Consider the following 19449-nt stretch of genomic DNA (forward strand, 5'->3'; position numbering starts at 1 on the left):
AATCGCACTCATTTAGCCCATCGTTTACTCTATGTAAGAGCATTATTCAATTTCATCTGGCACCAGGCGCTAAATGCTTAGACAGAGACAGTGCAGAAGGAACATTTGACCAAACACAAAGCCGTTGTGTGGACTCAGATTCCTGCAAATCGAGTAAATAGCTCCGGGCTTTAGATGTGGCTTCCACACAACACAATGAATGTGACAGTGGACACTGGACAGTGAAGCACACAGAACAGAACAGGCCTCTTTCATTCATGGCACAAGCAGGCTGTTAGAGCTACCTTAGGTATGTTAGCACTTGATATTAAGGCTTACGGTCATCGAAAAGATATGTACTGTATCTCTATCCATGATCAAAAAGGTGAACAAACTAGTTCATAAGTTTGGACAGTTGCATGGAATGTTTACACATTTTATTTAGCAGTCAATAAGATCAAAGTGTGTGTGCATGCGTGCCTTTCTGCCTCCCTATGTGTGTGTGTGTGTGTGTGTGTGTGTGTGTGTGTGTGTGTGTGTGTGTGTGTGTGTTGTCAGCTGAGGGGGTGAAAAGTTGAAACCAATGTCACTCTATTGGTTCACACAGACTCACACAGCACAGCTGTCATCCCTGACTCTCTCCAATCCTTTATCATGATACTACTATAATGAGTAGAGCTACATTATCTAATAACCACATGAATACATTGAGAGGTGCATAGCCACAAAAATATGCCAATTGCTGAAACACATGACCTCAACTGCTATAGAGGGGCAAAGAGGAAAATAAAGCTAGCCTGATTTAATTTAGCTCTCAGTGTTTGTCTTCCCACATTTTATTCCTAAAACAGGCAGACAGCAAAAATAGGCACGTACAACATCTTAATAAATGAGAAATCTGGAGAAAACAACAATACTCTTTCACGACCAGGTGATGAGTCAAGTGTTAAAGCAACTGTTTACATGCCGACTGGGCTTTGTCCCGACATATTTGTTTGGTTATTGTATCCAAAAGCATACAAACATTAAATAATGTCCTTCTATGGTATCATGCCTTGTCCTCTGAGAAAAGGCCAGACACCAAAACAAACTGAGAGTCACTACTAATTGTGTAGGTGTGAAATAGAATTATAGATTGATACAGATAGACAGTCTGGTTGAAGGTGCAGTCATACCAGGCTAGTGTTACAGGAGGGGGTCGCAGTTCCGAAGCGACCCACTAGGTGTCATCCTCCGACAACCTTAGGCACCTCCTCACTCACAGTCGGGACTAATCATCATCCTATTGTCGTCACCTGTGTCTATCGGTTCACCTGTGTATTTATGCCCTCACTTCCCTGTGTTCCCTTGCTCAGTTTTCTCTGCTAGCTTCTCTATGTCCAGCAGTACTACTCAGTGTCTGATCGGAGATCTATGTACAGGTACTTGAGAAGTGTTCTCCTTGTTTCGTTATTTGTTTCAGTCTTAGGTAGGATTTCGTATTTTGGCTGTCAGACGGTTTTTGGAGACTTAGTCCATTATTTTGTATTTTGGCTTCAGGAACACCAGTAAAGATCCTTGTTTCACCATCTCTGCCTACTGCCTACTGTATGTCCTGCACTGCACCTGGGTCACACCTCACCCCAACCCTTACCGGCTAGTGTGTAATATTTGTTATTATACACTGGGTGGTTTGCGCCCTGAATAATGATTGGCTGACAGCCGTGGTATATCAGACTGTGGTATGACAAAACATTTATTTTTCCTGCCCTAATTACGTTGGTAACCAGTTTATAATAGCAATAAGGCACCTCTGGGGTTTGTTGTATATTGCCAATATACCATGGCTAAGGGCTATATCCAGGCACTCCGCGTTGCGTCGTACATAAGAACAGCCCATAGCCGTGGTATATTGGCCGTATACCACACCCACTCGGGCCTTATTGCTTAATTATAAACCGGGTAGTCCTGGATGCCCGAGTTGGCGTGCTATATGGCCAATGACGCAACGCAGAGCGCCTGGATACAGCCCTTAGCCATGGTACACTACATAACCAAAAGTATGTGGACAACTGCTCATTGAATATCTCATTCCAAAATCATGTGTGTTAATATGGAGTTGGTCCCCCCTTTACTGCTATAACAGCCTCCACTCTTCTGTGAAGGCTTTCCACAAGATGTTGGAACATTGCTGCACGGACTTGCCTCCATTCAGCCACAAGAGCATTTGTGACGTCGGGCACTGATGTTGGGCGATTAGGCCTGGCTCGCGGTCGGCGTTCCAATTTATACCAAAGGTGTTCAATGGGATTGAGGTCAGGGTTCTGTGCAGGCCAGTCAAGTTCTTCCACACCGATCTCGACAAATAATTTCTGTATGGACCTCGCTTTGTGCACGGGAGCATTGTCATACTGAAACAGGAAAGGGCCTTCCCCAAACTGTTGCCACAAAGTTGGAAGCACAGAATCGTCTAGAATGTCATTGTATGCTGTAGCGTTAAGATTTCCCTTCACTGGAACAAAGGGGCCTAGCCCGAACCATGAAAAACAGCCCCAGACCATTATTCCTCCTCCACCAAACTTTACAGTAGGCACTATGCATTGGGGCAGGCAGCGTTCTCCTGGCATCCACCAAACCCAGATTTGTCCGTCAGACTGCCAAGATAGTTCAGCGTGATTCATCACTCCAGAGAACGCGTTTTCACTGCTCCAGAGTCCAATGGCGGCGAACTTACAACCACTCCAGCCGACTCTTGGCATTGCGCATGGTAATCTTAGGCTTGTGTGAGGCTGCTCGGCCATGGAAACCCATTTCATGAAGCTCCCGACGAACAGTTATTGTGCTGATGTTGCTTCCAGAGGCAGTTTGGACTGAGGACAGATTATTTTTTACACGCTACGCGCTTCAGCACTGAGCGGTCCCGTTTTGTGAGCTTGTATGGCCTACCACTTTGCGGCTGAGCCATTGTTGCTCCTAGACGTTTCCACTTCACAATAACATCACTTACAGTTGACCGGGGCAGCTCTAGCAGGGCAGAAATTTGACGAACTGACTTGTTGGAGAGGTGGCATCCTATGATGGTGCCACGTTGAAAGTCACTGAGCTCTTCAGTAAGGCCATTCTACTGCCAATGTTTGTCTATGGAGATTGCATGGCTGTGTGCTCGATTTCATGCACCTGTCAGCAACGGAGTGTCCACATGCTTCTGTATATATAGTGTATATTGTCCATATACCACAAACCCGAGGTGCCTTATTGCTTTTATAAACTGGTTACCAACATAATTAGAGCAATAAAAATAAATGTGTGGTGGAAATTCGAATCAAGTGAAAGAGACATTGTCATTTCTTCAAACAATCATCTTTATTTATTCTCGCTTAGTTACTGCAACAATGAGGCTGGTCGACCCCCCACTCTTGAGTGTTGGACCAAGAGCTCCGACATACAGAAAGAGACAGAGATCTTATATAGTACACCTATAATTGCTTAGTCATGGCTGGTTCCACCCCTCCCCGGCAGATCAGGGTATCATAAGCTACCTTGATTTCTTCTTGTGGCTATGTGTATCGGGTCATAGCGCACAAACAAGTGATAACGTTAGTTCCGTTACTCCTCTCTGTTCAAGCCAGCCTCTGTTCACCTCATATCTCCACACAGCTGTGCCCTTGAAAGATATGAGGAGAACAGAATAGACAGACACTGTGGTCACTCTCAGAGGCTCTTTCTCTTGTGCCGTGTGACCAAGTTGAACAGAAGCCCAGATGGTTGGAAACAATAACAGGTCATCGCATCATGTCCTTGACTATATGCCCAGAGCAGCTGCGGGGAGTGAACATGGAAGAGAGGAACCATCCTTTCTCAGAAGCACAGCATTGGTAGAATATAAATCTTACCATTTGTTAAGCATATAATTTTAAACTATTAAAATTAAACAAATCAGGTAAATATGTAATTTTTTCCCTCACAAATATCAGCCAATCAGCATTCTGAATGCTGATTGGCTGAAAGCCATGGTATGTCAGACAATATACCACGGGTATGACAAGTTTTTTTACTGCTCTAATTACAATGGTAACCAGTTTATAATAGCAATAAGGCACCTCGGAGGTTGGTGGTACAGTGTATTCAGACCCCATGACTTTTTCCACCTTTTGTTATGTTACAGCCTTATTCTAAAATTGATTAAATTGTTTTTTCCCCCCTCTTCAATATACACACAATACCCCATAATTACAAAACAAAAGCTGGTTTTTAGAAATGTTTTCAAATGTATTACAAATAAAAAACTGAAATCACATTTACATAAGTATTCAGACCCTTTACTCAGTACTTTGTTGAAGCACCTTTGGCAGCGATTACAGCCTCGAGTCTTCTTGGGTATGACGCAACACTTGTATTTGGGGAGTTTCTCCCATTCTTCTCTGCAGATCCTCTCAAGCTCTGTCAGGTTGGATGGGGAGCGTCGCTGCACAGCTATTTTCAGGTCTCTCCAGAGATGTTAGATCGGGTTCAAGTCCGGGCTCTGGCTAGGCCACTCAAGGACATTCAGAGACTTGTCCCGAAGCGACTCCTGTGTTGTCTTGGCTGTGTGCTTAGGGTCGCCCCAGTCTGAGGTCCTGAGCGCTCTGGGGCAGGTTTTCATCAAGGATCTCTGTACTTTTCTCCGTTCACCTTCCCGGAATCCTGACTAGTCTCCCAGTCCCTGCAGCTGAAAAGCATCCCCACAGCATGATGCTACCACCACCATTCTTCACCGTAGGGATGGTATTGGCCAGGTGATGACCGGTGCCTGGTTTCCTCCAGACGTGACGCTTGGCATTCAGGCCAAAGAGTTCAATCTTGGTTTCATCAGACCAGAGAATCTTGTTTCTCATGGTCTGAGAGTCCTTTAGGTGCCTTTTGGCAAACTCCAAGCGGGCTGTACCGTCTGGCCGCTCTACCATAAAGGCCTGATTGGTGGAGTGCTGCAGAGAAGGTTGTCCTTCTGGAAGGTTCTCCCATCTCCACAGAGGACCTCTGGAGCTCTGTCAGAGTGATTGCTCAGTTTGGCCGGGCGGCCACCTCTAGGAAGAGCCTTGGTGGTTCCAAACTCCTTCCATGTAAGAATGATGGAGGCCACTGTGTCCTTGGGGACCTTCAATGCTGCAGAAATGTTTTGGTACCCTTCCCCAGATCTGTCTCGGAGCTCTACAGACAATACCTTCGACCACATGGCTTGGTTTTTGCTCTGACATTCACTGTCTACACTGTCTACTTATATAGACAGGTGTGTGCCTTTCCAAATCAAGTCCAATCAATTTAATTTACTACAGGTGGACTCCAATCAAAGTTGTAGAAACATCTCAAGGATGATCAATGGAAACAGGATGCACCTGAGCTCAATTTCAAGTCTCATAGCAAAGGGTCTGAATAAGGTATTTCTGTTTTTTATTTGTCATAAATTTGCAAAAAAATCTAAAAACCTGTTTTCACTTTGTCATTATGGGGTATTTACATTTTACATTTTAGTAATTTAGCAGACGCTCTTATCCAGAGCGACTTACAGTTAGTGAGTGCATACATTTTTCATACTGGCCCCCCGTGGGAATTGTGTGTAGATTGATGAGAAATTATTTGTATTTAATCCATTTTAGAATAAGGCTGTAACGTCACAAAATGTGGAAAAGGGGAAGGGGTCTGAATACTTTCCAAGTGCACTGTACCACAGCTAAGGGTGTAATCCAGGCACTCCACGTTGCGTTGTGCGTAAAAACAGCCCTTAGTCATGGTATATTGGCCATATACCACACCCCCTCGTGCATTATTGCTTAAATATACCACACCCCCTCAGGCCTTATTGCCTAAATACCCTTGTAGACATGCCAATTTTAAATTAAGACATTTTCACTTTCATTCATTTTGAAGAGTGCCTTGGATTTTTGGAAATCATGAATGACTGATATAGACACTGTAAACTGTGCACTATTAGTGTTATAAGGGACAAGCATCGCTTCACAAAGAAGTGGTTTCAGTTATAATGTGTTGGAATTGAGCGCATTCCTCCATCGCTCACCCCATGTACAGATGTAGGATCTTAATTTGAGACAGTTCGCTACAGCAGGAAAATAATCCTGCAGCAAGAGGAAATGTGAATTATTATGTGGATTATAATGAATTGAATTTCTTTGTAGGGGTTGATGCATTTTTTGTTAGGGCAAATCAAGTCTGACATTTTAAGTGGAAATTACAAACTGTAAAAGCCATTTGAAACGTTGAATATACTACAAGTTTGCTTTTCCTGCTAAGCAGGAAAATTCTCAGCAACAAAAGAGTGAACAAATTAAGATCCTACATCTGTACATCCCACTATGGGTGGTCCTCTGTAGCTCAGCTGGTAGAGCACGGCGCTTTTAACGCCAAGGTAGTGGGTTCGATCCCCGGGACCACCCATACACAAAAAATGTATGCACGCATGACTGTAAGTCGCTTTGGATAAAAGCGTCTGCTAAATGGCTTATTATATTATAGTGGGTGAAAAGTTTCAGTTTCACCCTACTTTTGCCAAAATTCCAGACTACAAATGTAAAAAATATCACTATGCTCTACAGTAAAATCAGATACCATATGCAAACTATATTATGGTATTTATCTGAGGGAGAGTGACAGAAACAGCAACTGGTTGGCCTTACACTTACTCAAATAAATAACCTATGGATTACAAGAAGAGGTTAAACTCAGGATACAATATGTGAGAAAGGAGGTCTTTGTCTGGGAGTGAAATAAGGTATGTTCATACTCTGTGAGTAACCTCGCTGTCCTATATGCTGTAATTGTGGGAATTTACTGTGTCCCATGAGTCCGATGTATCATTTGCATTCGTTAACATGTGGCAAGGTAAACGGTAGGGGGTCGATGACAGTTAGTAGTAGCAGGAGTCGGGCATGGAGCCAGAGAGCCAGGGTGCACTTCCTCTGGGAGCGCTAAGTTCAGTAGGCACTAAACAGAAGAAAACGCTCAAAACTATGTGAAAGAAAAAGTAGTTTTTGTCTTCCGCTGCAAAGTCTTTTGCTATGGTGTGCCCACAGGAACATGACCCAGGGCTCTCTATGAACAGGAGGCATATTCAACATCAGACTTTATTTAGATTCCAAACATCTCAATATACGTAAGGTGGAGACAATAAAAACCTTCAACCTAAAAGAGCAATGAAATTGAGACCTACTGTTATTGCAGTGCTTTCGTTTTGTGAAGTGTAGTGTGTGTAAATCCTTCGACAGTCAGTAAAATAAGGCACCAGTCTAGGAGTCGTTTCTGGAAGAGCTATCTTCTACCTCCAGGGTGGAAATCAGGCCTTGGCCCTATAAACTGTTGTACCTCCTGATGTTTGATTGGATAGCCTAGCTGGCAGCTTCCTCGTGTGGGGTAGATGATTACCACTGCTGGCTGGCCGCACTGGGTTGTTTATAAAGTGATTACCATTGAGTTTCAACTCAAAGCTCTGTCTCTCCCTTGTCACTCTCAGACTGAAATAAAATAAGCTATGGGCACTATTTGGTCACTATTTTGCTATGGGCACTATTTTTTCACAAGGCCCATAAAAGTGAGAAAAACAGTGGGCGTAGTCAAATAATCAAGGTTTACTAGAGGACAACACCAACAATCCAAAACCAACTTTGTAAGTTACTGCCACAACTGTAGAGCGAAGTTTAACTGATAGGAAATAAATTGAACCGAAATTAAGTTCTCAGATTTGTATTCCAGACCTTGATCAAAATCATGTTTAAGAATGACCAACTTCAGTTCACCAATATTACGTCTTGTGCAAGAGCAGAGCAACAATTTAAGTGACCGCTGATGTTTTTGGCCAGGAAGAGAGCTCTCTATTTTTCAAAGAAAAACCAAAATTACTTTTCCTCAGTGGACAAAGCATCAGTTTATGGCTGACCAGTAGTGGCTTTGACTTGGTTTGGTTTGTTGCTTTAACCCAGACCCAAGACTGGCTTAGCAAGCACTAAAGCTATTCAGGGGAGTAAAATTACTCTACTGCAATAAAAAAAAATGTCTGCTCTCAAAACAGAAACACCTAGATACTTCAGACACCAAAAGGAACAACATTTCCTAGGAACTTGGTTTCTTCTCAGCAGCTCAGGAGAAGAGAGAGAGAGTAGGAGGCCTCATTAAAAGTGCTGATGACACAGCAGTAAGTCACTGAGTGTTTTGTTCTTTTGTGGAGGGAAAGTGAATGTTATTCCTGCAGTTAAAACGTCCAAGACGACACAACGTACAGTGATCAAATGTCTCTGTAATCTCTGAGAGTTTGATGACGGGGGCTTTACATGACAGTGGTTGCGACGGCAAGATCACATCATCAACAGGCATCAATAGACAGAAGGCCCAAGCCTGTAACGTGTGTGGGCAGCGCAGCAATTCTCGCAGTAATATATTTCGCATTTTCCACTAAATTGTTACGCTAGATCAGAGGAGGCTGGTGGGAGGAGCTATAGAAGGATGGGCTCATTGTAATGGCTGGAATGGAATGAATGGAACGGTATCAAACACACCAAACATATGGAAACCACATGTTTGACTCCAATTCCAATCCAGCCATTACAATGAGCCCGTCCTCATATAGCTCCTCCCAACAGTCTCCTCTGGGCTAGATAAATGACAGGTATTTCAAGGCATGTAGTTACATCCAATGCAGTCAAGCATTATGTCAGTGACACCAGTCTGAGACTTATTCAGCTCCAATGACAGAACCCTTGGTCTGTATCGAACCAAACAACAAGAGAACATGATCTAGAAGGAGGAGTGAGAGTGGGTGGCCAACACAGGGGGATTCCAGAGGCTGGAGGACTTTAGAGGAATCAGGTAGCAGCAGTGCTTGAGAAGTGACCCCAGGGGGATGCGGACAGACGGGCTACTGGATAATGAAGACTTCAGTAACCTGAACCTCCGTCTAGGTTCTCTCAGACAGTTTGGGCGCCAGGTGCATGCAGCTGTGTGTGCATCTGTCTACTGAGCTCAGTTCAAAGGGAATCAAAAGAGCTAAGGTATAAGGGTAGAGTTGGCAAGATAGTGGTGGCATTTCTGGTAACATCTGAAGTGATTTCAAACACACTAAACATTCATGGATCAATGGACTGTTCGACAGCCCCAGTGGAGAACAGATATTAATGCAACATGTGGCAGGTGTCTTACATACGGGCTGCCTCATTGCACATCTGCAGACAATGAAAGACTGTAATAACAATATCACGTCAAGCCAATCTGTAAATGCATAACTGAATGCAGCGTTGAACCAATCAAAATCAAAACCAAATCTGAACCAGATCCTTTACACCTGGAAATAATACAAAAAAGGCTGAAGAATTGTTTTCCTTTATCATAAAAAACATTTGTATGGTTTAATTCAACAAGCCTGATTGCTTAATTGATCGAGTAGTGGTTGTGTACAACCAATTAGCTTAAGCGAGATAGCCAGTGGTAACAACGTGTCAACAATGTCCTGATGTCAACTATGGAGGGGCCTGGGAGGGAGCCTCCACACAAACAAACAACTCAATGGACTGCTCCTTTAATTTCCCAATTCTGATCCAGCATACAGTGTATTGATTGTGGTAATGCCTGTCTGTGGGGCCGATTCACACAGGAATATTTCCCTTCCTGGCTTCTGTCCATTGTTGTCTCTACTCGTTCCATCTCTAGTACTGAAAGTCGTTCACTACAGCCTAAAACCATTAGGCCATTTCATCCTGATAACAGCAAACAGAATGCCCTGGTAGCCGCTGCTATACTCTCTAACTTATTTCACAATTCAGATGGTGTCCTCCACAAGTTAATGGAGAGAGTAAGAGAGAGCAACAATAAAAGTTAATGGTTTGGAAGATTGTTTCTATTTAAAATTCTATTTATATAATTACTAAGCTTGGCTTGTGGAACTTTCCTGAATGCTTACACCAGTGCAGCTGCAGACTACTGAGAGATGGTACTTCATGAAGCCTGGCTTTGTGCAATAGCTTTGACAGGCTGCTCAATTAAAGAACATGTGCTCCTTTCTAGCTAGCCAGATATAGCAGAAATACGGTTGCAGGAGAGATCCTTTGGGGTCCAATTAAACTAACATTACGCTAGCAGATCCCTAAGTGACTCTGGTTGTTGTTTTAACCTAATCCAATCATAGGGGCAATTTGGAAAAGCCCCCAAGTTTCCTTAACGACCCATAACTTCCCTCAAAACCAGACCCTGACAACTGCCTCTAGCCGTTTAGAGCTGAGGACCACATGTTTTTACAAATCGTGACTATCTGATCAATCAGGTAGTTTCCCAGTTAGCGTTTATCTGTCTTCAGACTTCAGAGCACCATACCAGTAACCAAGCAACATCATCACAACTCAGACTCAAGTAGGATGCAAGACGATGCAAACCGCTAAATGCTGAAAAATAAATCACATGAAGCATCCTACATTCATGTTTCTGTTCCTGTACCTTCTTGCTAATTCTTAGAAATTATACATTTTAGTAAGTGTGCAAGATGTATACAGTTTATGAGGAATGTGTATTTATTTTAGATATTGCTATAAAAAAATGTTCACAGTACCTTATATTTGCCAATATGATTTAAATGTATAGCGCTTGGGGTCTGATATTAACTTTCACTTCAGGCATACATCAGAAAGGCTCATCCTTTGAGTTTATAATAATTTAGTTTATTATCTCCCGAGTGGCGCAGTGGTCTAAGGCACTGCATCGCATTGCTAGCTGGCCGCGACCGGGAGACCCATGGGGCGGCGCACAATTGGCCCAGCGTTGTCCAGGGTAGGGGAGGGAATGGCCGGCAGGGATGTAGCTCAGTTGGTAGAGCATGGCATTTGCAACGCCAGGGTTGTGGGTTCGATTCCCACGGGGGGCCAGTATGAAAAAATTAAAAATAAAATAATGTATGCGCTAACTGTAAGTCGCTCTGGATAAGAGCGTCTACTAAAATGTAAAATGTATAACGTTTCCTGTTGATTTCGCACAGAGATCTGGACATTGTCACACAGGTCTAAAACCGATGAATGACCATTGTGTGAAGAATGACCATTGTGTGAATTTACATAACACAAGCATTTCTGATGGATGTTGCACAGTAACAACGAACAATATCAAAAAGCGGAGGTGGCCTGTTTCTTGACTTTGTCACAAGGACTTTCTGTTGGATGAGAATATGTAAACACAGGTTGGAGAGCTGAGCTAAAGTTTATTTCTGGACTCTGAAGATAAGGGACAATGTGGCCTAGTCTGTGTACAGCACAGGACATTACGGTATAAAAAAACAACCACAGCTAAATTACTGAACAGGGTGGCTAGCCAGCTGCTATTCATCAAACATAAACCTACCACAATGTTCTCAAAGCATTGGTTATGGCTTGATTTCAAATGTAAAACTATAAAGCATTTGTATTGGGTTAGACCTGTATAACATAAACATGATATGACACATTTCTAAGGTGTTGCATATTATGTAATATGATCTGTTACATTTGTTATGTCACACATTTGATTGATGACGTATGTTGTCAATACACATGCATTAATGATTTATGAAAAAGTTAACGATAAATACGTGGAATATTGAGATTTTATGAAAAATTTATGATGGAGTCCACTGATCTATCACTAAATGTTCATTATTGCACCTAGCTACATACAGTACACGCTCCCCAACCACCAGATCTGATAGTACTGGGTAATTAAAGACATTAGGCATGTGTCTGTGGTGAGGCTTCATTCACAATGATTCACAGTGTGAAAAAATATATTAATTATGCAGGATCACGTCCCAGGTTACTACTTTGAATTCGTGGATACATTTGACTGTAGGGCGATTCTACCTAAACACTTAATTGTTACATAAACAGGATGGGGATGGATAATGCATGCCACTGGCTGTAACTGGTTGCTCTTATCAGAAGGCTAAGATTAACAAGGCTTTTCAATGTAAGAACTCTGTCACCGTGAAAATTAAAGTGGGGCTTGGAAGTGAAACAGTGGCATTCCACGCTGTAACCCCTCTGCCAGAGGCCTGAATTTAGGGACTTCCGTTTCAAGCACAGCTCTCCGCTGATTCGTTGCCCAGATCTACACTTCATTATGTAAAAGTTGTGAGGTTGGGCACAAGGACTTTTATTGTGTACATTGACAGGCACCCCCTCGCAACAGCAGTTGTCTGGAATGGGGCACCCAGCCCCTCACCAGCATCCCTCAGCCATTGTGAAAAAGACAGCCTTTTAATGGGAGATGTCTTTGTGATGAGCATGCCCTTTGACGCTGTAATTGTAAGTACATTCTATCATTATCAAAGGGTCGTTATTGGAATCCCTGATGCTACCATCACTCCTTTGATGCCTCAGAGAGAGAATGGTTTCACTTTCGTGAAAAGCTTATTTGAGACAGAAAAGAGCCCTCGATACATTTCCCAGAATACAGAAGGTTTATTTAGGTATTACTGTAAGCAGCTTCATTCATGTATTTAGATAAGTTATTAAGGTAATGTTGCTCCTTTGAGGGTAAATGTCAAAGTATTTGCTGGGGCCTTGTGGCCAATAATAAGCTGGCATGCTGGCATTCTGGCACAAAGATAGCTTTGAAATATGTGTCCAATATGACGCTTGGCCAGAATAGCAAGGAGATAAGGGTGATAACTTTTGATCACTCTGGCATAGTAATCAATTGAGGTTGATATGAATTCTAACACAGCAAGACCAGACTAGACCCGTACTTTTCAGACTGAACGCATCTGATGTTTCATGCGGCTGTCAAATGTGAATGATGCCCATCGAAGAATAGACCAGACAGACAGCATATGGACAACCTTTTACTGCAGGGTCACACAGTTTTGTTATATTTCAGTCTTCTGTGATGTATAGAAAGTGTAATATTGGGATGCAAACTCAAAATTGAATACATTTCAACTCTATATCTGACACGGTAAGAGTAAAGGGAAGTCAGACACACAAAGGAAGGGTTATAGGGGAAAGAGGGGAGCCATGACCATCTGTCCAAACAAACAAAAACAGACAAACATATTGAAAAAAATGCTTTGAAATGACCGATCTGTAAACAAGGATATTATACGCACCAACAGGCCACCGCACCCTTCCACTGATTGTGTTGTTGACAAAACATGTTTTACTAGCCTGAGTTATAATACTCTACACCGCCATTCATTTATCACATCGTGAATTTTACAAAAATTGAAATTAATTGTGTGTTTGGTGTAGGCTTACCTTGGCCTGACGTTTTTGATAACCTTGTGGTTCTCTCTCGGACAAGTTGGGAGTTCCCTGTCAAGAGGAGTGACATGGAGGCCCGGCTGGCTTAGCTAGCCTAGCTAGCATGGAGCCTCAAGTGGAGGACGCTAACAAACGTTTTCAATGCTGCAGGAGCTGTGTTTATTTTGCTTTATACCGGGACAATGTGAACCGCCAGGACTTACAATGTAGCAACTGTTTGCTTGCAGAGGACTACAGGGGCGAAGTGGCTACTCTTAGCAAACAGGTAGCGAACCTACACAAGCAACTGGGGAATCCACGCCCGCTTGCTTTTTCTTTCTCCTCCACCCCAGTAGCTGGCCTGGTGGAAGTGTTGCCGCCGTGTCGGATCTCCACAGCCAACTGGTCGGTACTCTGCAGGGATCCCTCCCAGAAGGAGTCCTCCCCTTCCCTGGAGAATGGAGTTGGTGGGATGCTCCTGGATGACTTGGTTGATCCAGAGAATCCGGCACCTTCTTCCCTGGGGACTTCCGATTCGAGATCGGATCCGGAGGAACCTGCACCTTCGTCCTCTGTTCCGTATTGATTGACCTTCATGTCTTAAAGTAATGATGGACTGTAGTTTCCCTTTGCTTATTTGAGCTGTTCTTGCCATAATATGGACTTGGTCTTTTACCAAATAGGGCTATCTTCTGTATACCCCCCCTACCTTGTCACAACACAACTGATTGGCTCAAACCCATTAAGAAGGAAAGAAATTCCACAAATTAACTTTTAAGAAGGCACACTTGTTAATTGAAATGCATTCCAGGTGACTACCTCATGAAGCTGGTTGAGAGAATGCAAAGAGTGTGCAAAGCTGTCATCAAGGCAAAGGGTGGCTATTTGAAGAATCTAAAATATAAAATATATTTTGATTTGTTTAACACTTTTTTGGTTACTACATGACTCCATATGTGTTATTTCATAGTTTTGATGGCTTCACTATTATTCTACAATGTAGAAAATTGTACAAAATAAATAAAAAATTAACCTTAAATGAGTAGGTGTTCTAAAACTTTTGACCAGTAGTGTATGGGTTATGGCTTTACACCCCCTGCTATATTGTGGATAAAGAGTTACCTGTCTAACAGAACACAGAGGGTGTTCTTTAATGGAAGCCTCTCCAACATAATCCAGGTAGAATCAGGAAGTCCCCAGGGCAGCTGTCTAGGCCCCTTACTTTTTCAATCTTTACTAATGACATGCCACTGGCTTTGAGTAAAGCCAGTGTGTCTATGTATGCAGATGACTCAACACTATACACATCAGCTACTACAGCGAGTGAAATCACTGCAACACTTAACAAAGAGCTGCAGTAAGTTTCAGAATGGGTGGCAAGTTAGTTCTAAATATATATATATATTTTTAAAGCATTGTATTTGGGACAAATCATTCCCTAAACCCTAAACCTCAACTAAATATTGTTATGAATAATGTGGAAATTGAGCAAGTTGAGGTGACTAAACTGCTTGGAGTAACCCTGGATTGTAATAAACTGTCATGGTCAAAACATGTTGATACAACAGTAGCTAAGATGGGGAGAAGTCTGTCCATAATAAAGCGCTGCTCTGCATTCTTAACAACCCTATCAACAAAGCAGGTTCAACAGGCCCTAGTTTTGTCGCACCTGGACTACTGTTCAGTCATATGGTCAGGTGCCACAAAGAGGGAGCTCGTAAAATGACAATTGGCTCAGAACAGGGCAGCACGGCTGGGCCTTAAAATGTACACGGAGAGCTAACATTAATAATATGCATGTACATCTCTCATGGCTCAAAGTGGAGGAGAGATTGACTTCATTACTACTTGTTTTTGTAAGATGTGTTGACATGCTGAATGCACAGAGGTGTCTGTTTAAACTACTAACACACAGCTCGGACACCCATGCATACCCCACAAGACATGCCACCAGAGGTCTCTTCACAATCCCCAAGTCAAGAATAGACTATGGGAGGCACACAGTACTACATATAGCCATGACTACATGGAACTATTCCACATCACGTAACTGATGCAAGCAGTAGAATCAGATTTTTAAAAAACAGATAAAAATACACCTTATGGAACAGCGGGGACTGTGAAGAGACACACATACAGGAACAGACACACACATACGCACACACATGCTAGCACACACACTCTACACAAACGTACACCCTCTCATGTGTCTTGTTTCCATCCATAAGCAAACATTTTCCCTTCATTTCACCTCACGTTTTCCCCTAGGAATCGTTCTGGTTTGATATATGTGTAGTTTTGGTAAGAGCAGGCATACTGCAACCATCACACAGTGATCATATTTGACTCAGGTCTCGTGGTCTGGTGATAACACAGATATGCTATTCACTACTGTAACATGACTGACCAAGATTAACCCTGGTAGGAAGACATGACCTGACAGTAAGCAGCTAGGCAGCTGATTTTCCCCTCTCAACAACATATTCAACCAAATGACCAAAAAACATTTGTAAAACCAGTATATCTGTGAAGCATCTAACAAAAACATAGGTATGACAAAACATTAATTTTTACTGCTCTAATTACGTTGGTAACCAGTTCATAATAGCAATAACGCACCTCGGCGGTTTGTGGTATATGGCCAATATACCACGGCTAAGGGCTGTATCCAGGCACTCCGCGTTGCGTCGTGCTTAAGAACAGCCCTTAACCGTGGTATATTGGCCATATACTACACCCCCTCGTGCCTTATTGCTTAAATATACTGTATAATCACATCAGTGGAATGCTTTTCACAACTGCAGTTATCTGAATAAATAGTCTAATATAGTTTTGATCTAAAAGAAGTAAGCTATAGAACAGATTAGAAAAGTGGTCTCTTTGAGGCAGCTTTCATCTTTTTCATAGCCAGTTACAGATTGCATTCCACAAGAGTCACACATATCTAAAATTACAGTCTCTGAGTATTTAGTCAAAACAAAATAATGAATCATATACATTAATAGTGAGGGCATGCATACAACATGAAAGAAGAGCTTACCTTTTTGTTCGTATGCATAGGCTAAGTGACACAATCTAATTACGATCTTTCAAGAAATTGCTGTATAGGGGTGACTAATTCAATCCACTTATTCTATTCACTTACTACTACTATTTATATGATGACAAATAAATAACTACTTCATACACATTAGACATACACACGTGTTCTGATGTAATTCTCAAAGACTTCCAATTACTTGAATTAAATGGTTATTGTAGCTAGTCTACATACAGTATCATTTAACTATAACTGATAGTAGAAAACAGATATGTTTTTTACATCCCAGGTAGCTATATGAATCATTTGTGATAATAAGCTACCATTTGCTTTTCAGTTTCATAAACAATTGACCAGAAAAACTTCCGAACAAGGTAGCAACATCACATGTTTGCAGTTTGCTGTGTCTACGCAGCCTTATTCGGAGCGGAGCAGAGTAGCGCTCCATCCAGTAGCCAGCCTTCAGTAGACAAGCAACCCCGCAAAGTTTCCAATGTACAGTACAGTACAGTCAGTCACAAGAGTTTTCAAGAGGTTAGATCTGCGTTAGGTCACATACCTTTCCAGGCCAGAGAAAGCAGGAAAAGTCCCACGAACATGGAAGCGTTCATTCGTAAAGCCATGTTGTTGCTTCTGTCCAGTGTCGTCCTGAGAGTGAGTGTGACGGCTGGCCGATCCTGGCAAACTGCAAGACAGACGCAGCGTGCTAGAGAGGCAAGAGATGTGGGGCATAAATGGCTGAGAGCGAATGTGCACTTGCTAGGAGGAACTTACAGGGGAGGGAGCTCAGTACAGTCAGTAGCCTAATCTTTCTGAACAGGTAGCCTAAATGATAACATGGTTTGGTACAAGGGTTCCTCAATTGTCTAGAATGGAATAGAATAGAATATAAAATATAGCTGCGAGCAGCAATGAACGGGGTTCACAGGATGACAGAAAGGACACAAGATCAGTTGGATAACAAAGCAAACACTATCATGTAGAAACTATCTTCCTTTATGTGCAACCAGTAAAGGCATTACCATGTTTATCCACAAGGACGACGCAAGAGAAGTTTAGTCTAGTGCTGTAGGTTGGTTATCTTTGAATGCAGGTATTCTTAAAGTCATTACTTAATGTATTGAGTTTCAGTGTTGGGGAGGCTACTCTAAAAATCTAGTTTACCAAGGTACCAATTACTTCACACTGGAAGAAGTTAAACTACACTAAAGCTACCCTTAAGAAAAATGTAGTTTACTTAACTAAAGTTACTTAGAAAAAGTAGTTCACTACATCCAAACTACTTCATAAATTATAATATCTAAATCTGAAATGTCATAGACTACAAATTGCAAGAACAGATCACTCTGAAATAAGAGTCTGGTGGTGCAGCCATGTAAGGTTGCAGTGACTTTATATTCACATAGCTTCTAAGGAGATATACACACAGAAAAAAGGGTTCCAAATGGGTTCTTCGGCTGTCCCAATAGGAGAACCCTTTTTGGTTCCAGGTAGAACCCTTTTAGGTTCTAGATAATACTTTTTTTTAAGGAGTGTACATATGGTTTACATATGGTTTACATTTACAAATTTCATGGCCCTATGTTCATCTGTTCAATTATTGTAGCCCTGGTGTGATATAGTGCCATCAGAGGCTAATTCATTGAGTCTATATACCAAATCTGGAGTCAATCTGATTTATGGTTCATGAGAAGAAGATTTTCAAAAGTATTTTTAGCATATGTGCTAACGTGCACCTATAGGTACAGTGCGACCATATTTGAATGCAACAACTATTTATCTCAAAACCATGGTCTAAGGCACTGCATCGCAGTGCTAGCTGTGCCACTAGAGATCCTGGTTCGAGTCCAGGCTCTGTCGCAGCCGGCCGCGACCGGGAGACCCATGGGCGGCGCACAATTGGTCCAGCGTCGTCCAAGGTAGGGGAGGGTTTGGCCGGCAGTGATGTGGGTTCGTTTCCCACGGGGGGCCAGTATGAAAAAAAAAAAACATGTATGCATTCACTAACTGTAAGTCGCTCTGGATAAGAGCGTCTGCTAAATGAGAGCAGGCATACTGCACCCATCACACAGTGATCATATTTGACTCAGGTCTCGTGATCTGGTGATAACACAGATATGCTCTTCACTACTGTAACATGACTGACCAAGATTAACCCTGGTAGGAAGACATGACCAAAAATGACCAAAATTCATTCGTAACAACATTTGTAACAAACTCTTTATGGACTATTGTGATTAGTCCAAAGACCCAATTTGGAGTGAATCTGACTTTTACGATTATTTTAAGCATTAGCGTTACATAGTTAAGAAAGTTAATTGTTAATAGTTTTCTTATTTTTAAAAGAAATTAATGCTAAATGTAAAATGGTTCATCATGGTAATGTCTTTGATGACCCTAAAAAGTTTCAAGTTGATAGGCCACTGTGGAATGGATTTACAAAGGATTTAAATAGACACGTAAAATATGATTTACTTATTTATCAATAACTCAGCCATCTTTTAACCAATCCCTTAGCTTTTTTCGAACTAAGTTAATTGTTTAGAGTCTAAGACGTTGGGAAATTGAATTGTTTTAAGATGGTCATACTATGGATCATTTAGCTATTTGATTTTGAATTTTAGGATCCCTTTAGGTATCAAAAAATATAAAACAATTATTTGATAAAATATTGATTTTGGCCTTTACTACTAAAGCCCATAGAAATGCATTGAATAACACATTCATAAATGGCAAAAAGGACAGTAAAAAAAATAATAATAAGAAACAAGGTTTTGAAGTGTCTGTCATACATCTAGGAGATATAAAATAAAACTCAGGACATATTTAGGTTTTTCTTTACACATATTTAACCCCTTTATTTACAAAACTTCTTTCATACTTCCATTTGTTTTTTTAAACCGATACCAGTTACCTTCAGACGAGTCCCGTGACACTTGTGGGGGTCATAGAGAAAACGGAGAACATCATCCTGTTCGTGAGAATCTCCCCTTTCCACAGTGGGGTCCCATTAGTTTGTAGCCCAAACGGTTCGGAAGCTACCAAACAGAAGTTGGCACACCATCGTGTTTGTGAGAGTCTCCCCTTTCCTTAGAGTGGTCATAATAGTGTATGCCAAATATCTCTAGCTTAAACTGATGGATTTTGATTGGGATTTTATGTAACACAACTCTAGGGGGTTAAGATATGTAATTTGGTGTTATTTGGGCTTACTTT

General features: G+C 41.8%; 1 protein-coding gene across 1 annotated transcript in view; it reads right to left on the minus strand.

The window, feature by feature from the left end:
- Window positions 1-16929, minus strand: part of LOC311105366 (cell surface glycoprotein MUC18-like) — a 55340-nt gene extending 38411 nt beyond the window's left edge. The window contains exon 1 of the mRNA XM_084147499.1: window positions 16793-16929. Coding sequence (XP_084003625.1) covers window positions 16793-16856 — 64 coding nt within the window. The 5' untranslated portion in view covers window positions 16857-16929. The remainder of the gene's footprint in view (window positions 1-16792) is intronic.
- Window positions 16930-19449: the final 2520 nt, after the last annotated feature.

Source organism: Coregonus lavaretus (assembly GCF_964263955.1).
Source record: "Coregonus lavaretus genome assembly, chromosome: 30".
NCBI lineage: Eukaryota > Metazoa > Chordata > Actinopteri > Salmoniformes > Salmonidae > Coregonus > Coregonus lavaretus.